General features: G+C 32.4%; 1 protein-coding gene across 1 annotated transcript; it reads right to left on the bottom strand.

Annotated features, from left to right (window-relative positions):
- Positions 1-2,059: 2,059 nt before the first annotated feature.
- On the bottom strand, positions 2,060-4,982 carry LOC117905577 (caffeic acid 3-O-methyltransferase-like). Its single transcript, XM_034818474.1, has 5 exons — positions 4,806-4,982; positions 4,155-4,618; positions 3,697-4,007; positions 2,561-2,625; positions 2,060-2,454 (listed from the first exon to the last, which is right to left on the bottom strand). The coding sequence occupies exons 1-5, from the start codon at positions 4,980-4,982 to the stop codon at positions 2,155-2,157; spliced, it is 1,317 nt and encodes a 438-aa protein (XP_034674365.1). The 3' UTR covers positions 2,060-2,154.
- Between the last annotated feature and the right edge of the window lie 6,775 nt (positions 4,983-11,757).

Below are 11,757 nucleotides of genomic sequence, written 5' to 3'. Positions count from 1 at the left end.
ATTATAATAGTAAGATAAAAGGATATGAAACTATGAGTGTTTGATAAAACTCGATATTTATTATTTAATGAGTTAAGTTGACTTTAAATTAAATCATTGACTTAAAACTTATTACTTATTTTTGTTTTAACTATTAAAGTTATTTGATAAGGTTAAATTATCATTTTTTTTAAATTATCAAATTGGCATATTTAGCATTATTAATTCTAACTAACATTTATCCTTATTAATATTAAGTAATAAATTTATTTTTTAAACATCTATTATAAAAGTATTATAAACATATAAAATTCTATACAATAAAAGATGAAATAATGTTTTACCACTAAGTAAATATACAACATAATATATCAAAATTAACATTAAAAAAATCAAACAATATGTATAATTTATCAACCATTGAAAAGTTCCACCCCTACAAAATAAGAAAGAGATATAGAATCTTATCATAAGAGTAAGGCTCCCAACAAAGTTTCTTCAAGTTCTAGTGATAATGATATTGACATTAGTAATGATAATGGGAGCAACAATAGTGATGGTAGAGCATCTACTAATAGTGATATTGGTTGAGGCTCTCCTAATGGATCATCATACGAATCATCACAACCAATAGAGTGAAGCATTGAAAAGCTCTTTTAGTATCCTTACTATGGGAATTTCCACCTTGATTTATAAATTCTTAATGGATTGTATGCCTTCTAATAAAAGATTAATGTATTTAAAATAAAAGAGTTGTCAATTTTGGACCCAATACAAATAAAGGCGCCTCTATCTTTAATTCTTTATAGCATGTAATCAGGACATCCACTCCACTTAGATGACAGAAGCACAAATCATTGAGAAGCATGCAAAGTGAAAGATGGAGACCTTTAGTAGAAAAATGCATTATACAACAAATTGAACCAAATCCCAAATCCACACACAAAGAACAAACCTACAAACCCTAAATTTTGTGTTCTCAAAAATTTTTCCCCCTAATTTCCTTCTCTAAACCAGCCATGAGAAGAGAGAGTGGGAGATCATTATAGAGATCTTAGAGGACGAAGAAGAAGGTGGAGAGGAAAAAATAATTTGGGGGTAGGGGGTTGGCATGCAAAAGGTTTTAAAAAAATGATTAAAAATAATTTTTATATTAAAAAATGGATACAATTTATTTAATTTTAAAATTATAAAAATTAATTTAAAAATGGATATATATTTTTTATCTAATATTATTTATATTTAAAATATTAAGTTGATTAAAGAAAATATAATTTTTTAAAAAAAATTATTTTACAAAAAAAAAAAACATGTTGAAAAGGGCTTATATTTATAGATTAATTTAATTGTTAAATTATTTTTATGTTTAAACCACATTTATTATTTTTATTTTAAAATTTAGAATAATTGGAAAGGATGTTGGAGGGATAAGGTTTGGAAGACAATAGGAGAAAAAAGAACAAATAGATAAGAAAATTTCAAATAAATACATCTTTATAGATCATAAATCCTTGAATTAATAATATTTCTCACCCATATTTAAAATAATAAAATATGTTTGATTTGACATAATTGTCAATATTTTCTTTAAATATTTGCATGCAATGTTTCTACAATTTAGGGTGCTAAAAAAAGTTTTAAATTTAAATTATAACCTTTTATCTTTTTTTTTTCTTTTTCGTTTTTATTAAAAAATCTAACCATTTATTAAAGGGGATTATCTTATTGTTAATCCTCATTTAGTATGATATTTGACTATTTATTATTAAAATATTTCATCTTCTTATTAATTATAATTAAAATAAAATAAAAAAATAAAAATGTAATTTGATTTCCCATCACCTTATTATTATTATCTTTTGTTGAATTTCTTTTTATTTATATCTTTTTTTCATAAATTGAGAGGAGTTATGAAGAAAACATTGAATAAAAAAGTTTTAAAAAAATAAAAAATAAAACTCAAACTTCCAAACATGTTTTCTTGTTTTACTTATTCTTAAAAAAACTTTTTTATTTTTTTATTTTTTTATTAACTCAATCAAACATACCTAAAAGAGTTGTCAATTTTGGACTCAATAAAGGCGCCTCTCTATCTTTAATTCTTCATAGCATCTTATTCTAATTGATGACAGAAGCACAAAACACTGAGAAGCACGCAAAGTGAAAGATGGAGGATTATTTGTGAAATTCCATGACCGCAGAAACGAAACTGTAAACATAACAAACCACTCGGAAGTCTGAAAACCCAGAACCCTTGCACAAGGCCTCGAACTCTCTGGCAGTCCTCTCTTTGCCTCCGTGTAGAAGTAACATGGAATTGTCGATCCGAGAAACATACTGAGAGCCCATGCTTGGGTCTGGTGCTTCTGCCATTATCATGTCTATCACTATCACCTTCCCATTTTTCGGTAGCGATTCATAACAGTTGCTTAAAATTTTTAAGCAATGTTCATCACTCCAGTTATGGAATACACTCTGAAACATCAAATTCGCATTACTTGTCTTCCAATTTCGGGCAAGTTTGAGTTTACCACACATAATATGAATTTTCAAGTCCCAATATTAAAGAGTCTGACTTCACCTTAATCATAATTGCGTCTGCTTTTGGAATGCTAACTATTATGCTTCCTCCTACATGCTCAATACCTGCAGCATAGAATTTGACATTAATTTCATTTTTAACAAGCAAGTTTACATAAGGGAAAATGTGAGAAAGTAGGGGTTGTGAGTGACGAAGAAAAGGATAAAATTATGATCAAATGTATGTATTTCAGACTATTCTTTGAACGGGAAAAAGAGGTTCAAAAATTGGGACGGAGAAGAAAAATTTTAGATATGGATATATTCTAACTCACTTGTCGACTAGGCAGGCAGCATCTAGGTCTTCCAACTGTGATCTAATTAGCAATCAATTGCATAATTTGTGAATAATCAACCGAGGACCCACCATTTGAAAAGCCTTGTTAACCAGATGAACAAATGAACCAGCCAACTTGTTACTGGGATTGCCTCTAGCTAGGACTGATGGGTGTGGAAAATAGCGAGAAGCAAAAGTTTATTTAGACCTTGTTTGGTAACTGTTTTTGCAAATAGTTCTAAAAAAAATAATTTTTAATAACAATTTTTGAAAACTATTCTGATATTTTGTAGAACAAAAATCTGTTTGAAAACCTAAAATTGTTTTAAACCTATTTTTAATATTTTAAAATATGTTTTAAAAATAATTTTATGTCCATAACTTTATTTTTAATTATTATATATGTTTGTATAATTATTCTTTAAAACAACTCTAAAAAAACAACTATGAACAACTAAAAGAAGTAATCTAAAAAAAAAAAAAAATAGAAAACAATTTTTTATTGTTAAATGTGTTTTTCTGTTTTTTTTATTCTAAAAAACAAAAAAACCGTTATTAAAAACAGTAGCCAAATAGGGTCTTAGAGTATGTTTAATAGTGATTCTAATAAATCTTTTTAGTTTAAAAAATATTTTTTTAAAAAATATATTAGGTATTTGGTAAAATTTATGAACATTTTAAAATTTTTGAGAAATTACTTATAGTGTTGAAAAATCATGTATAGTGTTTTTTGGAGAAAGAATTGATAGATAATTCTTATAAAAACATTCACAAAGAAAACATTTCTATTAAAAATACTATGATTATAAATACTCTCAAACACACTTAGTAAGAGATCGGAAAAAATAATTAATTATTACCCGGATAAGTTGGTGCAGTTTGCACAACATGTGGCAAATCAAAGTTCATGCCTTTGATGGAAGGATACTTGGAAATGATCATGTTAAGGCTTGCACCGGTTCCACCGCCCACGTCCACAAGTGATGCTAATCCCTCAAACCCCTGGTAGGTCTCCACGACTTTCTTCATGATTATGGTGGAGCGACCAACCATTGCCTCATTGAAGGCCTTGTTTAGTGTCGGGTCCTTGTCCATGTACTCAAACATACTCATCCCGTGGACTTTCTGGAATTGATTACCACCTTCAAGAATGGCGTCCTTCAAGGATGGCCTACGCATTACATGATGATAATTAGCATACTGTAGGAGATCATGGAGATATTGTGCAGAACATGCTATTGTAAACTGTAGGAAATATTTTGCAGATCAAATTTGAAAGAAATATGCTGAAAGATAAAATTAGGGTGAAAGTGCAGACCGAACTTCCTTTATAGCTGGGTGAGAAAACAGGGTCACTATGGAAGCCAAACAACTCCCATCATCACTTCTAAGAAAGAATTTACAAGCGGGAGTGAGACCATAAAGCCTATCAACTCTGCCATCTTCGAGTGTGCGCAGGCTGTAAGATAGAAGACCGTGACTAGCAAATAGACGCAGCATCCGATCTATCAAACGAGGTGCATTGGGGTTTTGGGTGGGAAGCTGGGATGCGATCTCAGAGGGTGAGACATAGGCACCAGGGCCTGCTCGAGCGATGATCTCAAACAGGTTTAGCTCAACCGCAGTGTTCAAGGTCGTGTGGTACACATTTGTGCCAATAAAAAGCATAGCTTGGATACATGATTCATCCTCTTCGCTCATCCAACGATCTGCGTCATCTTTTTTGAGACTCATACTTTGTTGCCATCTTGATTTATAAATTCTTAATGGATTGTATGCCTTCTAATAAAAGATTAATGTATTTAAAATAAAAGAGTTGTCAATTTTGGACCCAATACAAATAAAGGCGCCTCTATCTTTAATTCTTCATAGCATCTTATTCTAATTGATGACCATTCATGTAATCAGCACAAATCACTGAGAAGCACGCAAAGTGAAAGATGGAGGATTATTTGTGAAATTCCATGACCGCAGAAAGGCAACTGTAAACACAACAAGCCACTCGGAAGTCTGAAAACCCAGAACCCTTGCACAAGGCCTCGAACTCTCTGGCAGTCCTCTCTTTGCCTCCGTGTAGCAGTAACATGGCATTGTCGAGCCGAGCAACATACTGAGAGCCAATGCTTGGCTCTGGTGCTTCTGCCATTATTATGTCTATCACTATCACCTTCCCATTTTTCGGTAACGATTCATAACAATTGCGTAAAAATTTTAAGCAATGTTCATCACTCCAGGTATGGCATGTATCCTGAAACATCAAATTCTCATCACTTGTCTCCCAATTTCGGTTAATACCACACATAATATGATTTTTCAAGTCCCAATATTAAAGAGTCTGACTTCACCTTAATCATAATTGCGTCTGTTTTTGGAATGCTAACTTTTATGCTTCCTCCTACATGCTCAATACCTGCAGCATAGAATTTGACATTAATTTCATTTTTAACAAGCAAGTTTACATAAGGGAAAATGTGAGAAAGTAGGGGTTGTGAGTGAAGAAAAGGATAAAATTTTGACCAAATGCATGTATTTCATAGACGTAGTTGTTGGAATATGTGCCCATAAACAAATGAGATTTTTTTTTATTTTGCTGATTATTAATATTTTTTTAAGGAATTATTTCAATATTATTGCTGCACGCATGTTATAGATGCTTTATAAATATCGAAAACCCTAGATTATTTAATTGTAACTTTAAATATTGTATATAAGTGTTATATACAGGAGGATAATATTTAAAGTAAAATAATCTAATATGTTTGTAATTAAAAATTAAAGTTGGGATCTTTAATTTAAAATTACTAGCGCGGTTCATTACATTCTGAATGAAATGATCTTATCCGGATTGTTAATAATGAGATTATTGGAATGAAAGCGCTTTATATAATTTGATTATATAGGACTGGAACACGATTAATTATGAATCTCTGATAAATTCCGTTATAATATAGAGCATTCAATATTAATCAATGATGGTCATATATGCATTGATCTTAATTCTGAGTAATTAATAGACTCCTATTTATTGTATTGTGTTTTTTGACATATCGGGTAATGACACAAATACATAGTGTCAAATTCTTGGTGTATTGGAAGTATAATAAAATAAATAGCCGGGAATATTAATATACAAGATGAAATCCATTCCTTCGTTAAGAAGTCAGATGGACGGTTCCCATAAGTATTGGTTCGGGCCTTGAATGATAAGACGCTCAATTTATGATTAGACCATAAATATATCTTCATTAGAGAACAATGGCACTTAAGGAGAAAGATATATTAAAGAGGTTAACAGAAAAACCTAGCTTTAATTATGAACCGTTTATGGAGGATTGACTCATATGTAGTGACTATATCAATGGGCAATTCAAATCCTTTGAATATTTTAATTTTATAATTTAAGAGTGCAATTCCAAATTTTTAGTGGAGTAATTTTGGAATTAATAATTTTGATTTTTTAATTAAGTTGTTAATTAATTGTCAAAATTATTGAAGCTTAAAATTATAATGTCCATAGTTTCTCTCAACGGCTCCATTAAAATTATATGAACTTTTTTTTTATGTTGGGTTGATTTTATTAGTTTGGAATTTTGAATTCTAAATTAATTTCACACAATCTTGATTTGATTTATTTATTTTATAATTTGATTATTTAAAATATTTTTTGATACAATGTGGTGAAGACCACACTTACTTGTATTCCCTAAGAAACACTTTTTAAGTGGGGATCATGGGGAGAGATATTCTCTCCCTGTTTTTTCAAAATTCAAAATATGTCAGTTATTTTTTCTTCGTGGTATTAAAAAGTTTTTTTTTCCTCAATTGTTTTTATGATGGGATGAGAATACAAGTTTTCTATATATTAAGTTGTGTGATATAAAAACCAAAAAGATAAAAAAAAAAAAAAAAAAAAAATGCCCACTCGTTTTGAGTTCATCATTATTTGGAGAACGTTAGAGAAAGATCCATGGTGCTTTAGAGGATTTGGAATTCTAAGATCTTTTTGGTGGAGTTCAAATTTATCAGCCTAATCACAAGGTACAATTCTAAATTACCTATATTTGTTATTTCATTAAATTAATACAAGTACTGATCACTGAGAAAAAAAAAAATTTGAGAAAAATTTTCTGGCTTTCGTTTTTCTTTTATTTATCTGGTTTCAAAACCAACAATTGGTATCAGAGCAGGTTGATACTCTGTATTAATTTAATGAATGATTATTTGATAATCTTTGCATGGTTTTCGGTAGGCACTTTTGCATATTGATGTTTGTTTATTTTGATGTTCATGGTGATGAATGTTTGTGGGAATGGATTGGTCGTTTTTTTTTATTAGTTCCATGGATTTTGTTATTTTTGTAATAATTATTTTATTAGATCTTTTGTAAATAGGATTCTTGCTGTAATTCCTATTTTATAAGATCTTTTGTAAATAGGTTTACTGCTGTAATTGTAAATCGGTTTTGGGTTGAATTTTATTGAATTTGAGAAATTCAATGGAGACACCACAATTCAAGGAAATTTGAATTTATTGAATTGAGAAATTCAATGGAGACCATACCTTTCAAGGAGAAGATGAAGATGGAGATTTACAGGAAGACCCAGTTTTATTATTTGTAATTTTTTTTTATTATTTGGGTTGTATTTAACGTCCATGGAACCCGGCCATTTCCGTTTTTATATTTATAAAGTTGATGATTACTTTGTCCTGCAAGGGGTGGAGCCAGAGGATTCAAACCCATGAAGGATGGGTATTCCCTGCTTGTACCACTAGGCTATGGCTCCTGGCTGGTTATGTATATGAAGAAGGTTTATTTCACGTTGCCCCTGAACTTTATCCTTGGCTCCACCACTACCCTTGTTTTAGCATGTCATTTTAGTTAGAAAAGTGCCTACCTATTTTTGCATGTCATGCATTCATATGTTTATTTATTTATTTATTTTTTATATAATGTCACAGATGACTTAATTTATAATTTTAAATTGTTTAAATTATAAAGCTTAGTAATTTAAAATGTTAAATTGTCTAAGGTTTATGAAAATAGTTGTTTTATAAATTAAATACACCTTTTGCAATATAATGACTGGGAGCGGGTAATATTACAATATAAACCCTAGGTCTCCCATTAATACAACACTGTGAGTTTTTAGTAGCGCTTAGAGACGCTTTGATTTCGTCCTCCCTACGGAAAGTGTCTACTAATTTCAATAACAAGGTTGTCTTCCATGAGACAGGATTTTAAGATGTATATATAGAATTGACCTACCCTACGGCGGCAATTTCTAAATTAAGTCTTAAAATCTGATATGATGGGTTACGCTCATAAGATATAATTAAATTGGTTAATTATTTTTCTTGACCGGAACTTAGAGGAAATTAATAAGTATTAGAAATATGAGATATTTTGGATAATATTTATTAATTGAGAAAGTCTCATTTTAATTAGCAATTATTTGACCTACCCTACGGCGGCACTTAGTTGTGGTAATTAAAATTCCTTAGGCTATTAAAGTATATTTTTGGTGTATTTTATCATGAGCATTCTTGCTTCATATTTACTTTGCCTTTAATTTTCTTATGATATTTTATGCAATTATTTATTGAAAATTTTCTTATTTTTGTTCAGCAAATATGTCAAACCCAATTTTCTCACTTCTCGCCTCTCAAGTTTTAACTGGTGAAAACTTTGTAAAATGGAAAAGCAACATGAACATTCTTCTCATTAACGAGAACTACCACTTTGTCCTTAAGGAGGATTGTCCTCCAGTGCCTCCAGCTAATGCCTCCAAGGCTGTCTCAAAAGAGTATAATCGTTGGATTATTGCAAATAACAAGGCCCGCTGCTACTTGTTAGCAGCAATGAATGAAGTGCTTAGAACTAAGCACGAGGGCCTTGAAACTGCAAGTGAGATTATGGAATCTCTACAGCAGATGTTTGGACGCCCCTCTGAGCAGGCCCACCACGAAGCTGTGAAAGCTGTTATGAACAGTAAAATGAAGAATGGTTCTTCAGTTCGTGAGCACGTCCTTAAAATGATTCATCACTTTAATGAGGCTGAAATCAATGGAGCTAAAATTGATGAAAAGACCCAGGTTGGCATGATCTTAGAGACACTTTCTCCCTCTTTCCTCCAATTCAGGACAAACTACATCATGAACCATAAGAAATGTAATTTGACAGAACTCCTGAATGAGTTGCAATCTTATGAGACCCTTATAGATGATAAGGGAGGCAAGGCAAATATTGCTGAGGCTAATGCAGTTGTGGGAAAGGCTTCTTCTTCAAGGAATAAGAAGAAGAGAAATGTGAGAAATCAAAAGGACAAGAAGAAGATCCAAAAGAAGAAAGGCAAGGCTGTTGAGCCTAAACCTAAGGGGAAATGTTTCCATTGCAATCAAGACGACCATTGGAAAAGGAACTGTAAGAAGTACCTTGATGAGCTGAAACAAAAGAAGAAACAAGGTAAATTAGATTTATTAGTAATGGAAACATGCTTAGTTGAGAATGATTTCTCAAGCTGGATTATTGATTCAGGAGCATCTAACCATGTTTGTATTTCTTTGAAGATGCTTGAGTCATCTAAGGATCTTGAAGAGGGAGCTTTCATGATGAGAGTTGGCAGTGGAGCAAGAGTTTCAGCGATAGCAGTAGGGACAATACGACTGTCATTTGCTAATAATAAATATTTGTTATTGCACAATGTTTATTTTATTCCGGATTTCAAACGGAATTTGATTTCGGTTTCAAAGTTACATGAACAATTTATTTCCGTTTCTTTTGATATTGACTTTGTTTCAATCTATAAGAATGGAATGAATATTTTTTCAGGTTATGTTGATAATGGTATATATTTTGTTAAACCAATTTTCAATAATTTACTTCAAACCGAAATGTTTAAAGTCTGAACCAACCCTTAAAAAGAAGAAAGATTTCTAATGATAAAAATGACACATATTTGTGGCATTTAAGGCTTGGTCACATTAACATAGATAGAATTGAAAGACTAGCAAAGGATGGTCATTTGAGAGAGCTAAAAGTTGGCACTCTACCAGTTTGTGAATCTTGCCTAGAAGGCAAAATGACCAAAAGGCCATTTTCGGCTAAGGGTGAAAGAGCAAAAGTACCTTTAGAGATCATACATATTGATGTATGTGGACCTTTGAATGTCAAAGTAAGAGGGGGCTATGAATATTTCATCACATTTATTGACGATTATTCAAGATACGGATATGTATACTTGATACAAAGAAAATCTGATGCTTTCGAAAAGTTCAAAGAATTTCGTGTTGAAGCAGAAAAACAGCTTAGCAAATCAGTGAAAACTCTTCGATCAGATCGAGGAGGAGAATACTTGGTTTATGAATTCAAGGACTACTTGATTGAAAATGGAATATTATCACAGCTCACGGCACCTGGGACACCTCAGCAAAATGGTATAGCTGAAAGAAGAAATCGCACTTTGCTTGACATGATGAGATCCATGATAAGCTATTCTTCTCTGCCAACCTCATTTTGGGGATATGCATTACAAACAACAGTATATATTCTGAACATAGTTCCATCTAAGTCAATCCCTAACACTCCCCTAGAGTTATGGAATGGTCGCAAACCTAGTTTGAGACATATTCGCATATGAGGGTGCCCTGCGCACGTGTTAAAGGGAAAGACTGGGAAACTAGAACCTCACTCTGAGGTATGCATGTTTGTAGGATATCCTAAAGGAACAAGAGGAGGTCTGTTTTATAGCGCTCAGGATAACAAAATATTTGTGTTAACAAATGCTACGTTTCTCGAGTATAACTATATGGCAGATTTTAAACCTAGAAGTAAAGTAGTTCTGGAAGAGTTGCTAGCTGATGAGATTAGCCCCACACCAACAACAGTTGTTGAACGACAAAGAAAAGAAACCACTGCTCGAGATCTAACACCACAGCCACCACGACGTAGTGGGAGGGAAATAAGATTGCCCATTCGCTATCGTGAAAATGGAGAAGCACAAGTTGCAGTCACTGATGGCAGTGATGATGATCCATTGACATTCAAAATGGCGATGGATGATGTTGATCGAGAGAAATGGCAGGAAGCCATGAAACTCAAAATAGAGTCTATGTACTCAAATTCAGTCTGGAAGCTTGTAGATCTATCAGAAGGCATTAAGCCTATTGGTTGCAAATGGATCTATAAGAGAAAAAGAGGACCTAATGGGAAAGTAGAGACTTTCAAGGCAAGACTGGTGGCAAAGGGTTTTACCCAAAAGGAAGGAGTAGACTATGAGGATACTTTTTCACTAGTCGCCATGCTAAAATCCATTAGGATTCTCTTGTCCATTGCTGCTTATTATGATTATGAGATATGGCAAATGGATGTCAAGACAGCATTTTTGAATGGCCATCTTGAAAAGACTATTTATATGGTCCAACCAGAGGGTTTCGTGGTCAAAGACCAAGAGCAGAAAGTGTGCAAACTACAAAGGTCCATTTATGGACTTAAGCAAGCTTCTAGATCTTGGAATATCAGATTTAACGAAGCCATAAAGTCTTATGGTTTGAACAAAATCTGGGTGAAACCTTGTGTCTAAAGCAAATAGGAGGAGATAAAGTGGTTTTCTTAGTTCTTTATGTGGACGACATTCTACTCATTGGAAATGATGTAGAATCTCTATCCAAGGTAAAGAACTGGCTAGCCAGCCAATTCCAAATGAAGGATTTGGGAGAGGCAAGCTACATTCTTGGTATCCAAATGACTAGGGATCGTAAGAATAGGCTTCTGGCATTGTCTCAGGCAGCATAATTGACAAGGTGCTTGTCAAGTTTGCAATGGAGAACTCTAAGAAAGGGAATTTGCCTTCTCGACATGGAGTTCATCTCTCTAAAGAGCAGTGTCCAAAAACACGCAAGATGAGGAGAAAATGAGACGAGTT

This window comes from Vitis riparia, chromosome 18 (assembly GCF_004353265.1).
Source record: "Vitis riparia cultivar Riparia Gloire de Montpellier isolate 1030 chromosome 18, EGFV_Vit.rip_1.0, whole genome shotgun sequence".
In the NCBI taxonomy this organism is placed as follows: Eukaryota; Viridiplantae; Streptophyta; class Magnoliopsida; order Vitales; family Vitaceae; genus Vitis; species Vitis riparia.
This window is presented reverse-complemented; position numbering and strand designations above follow the sequence as displayed.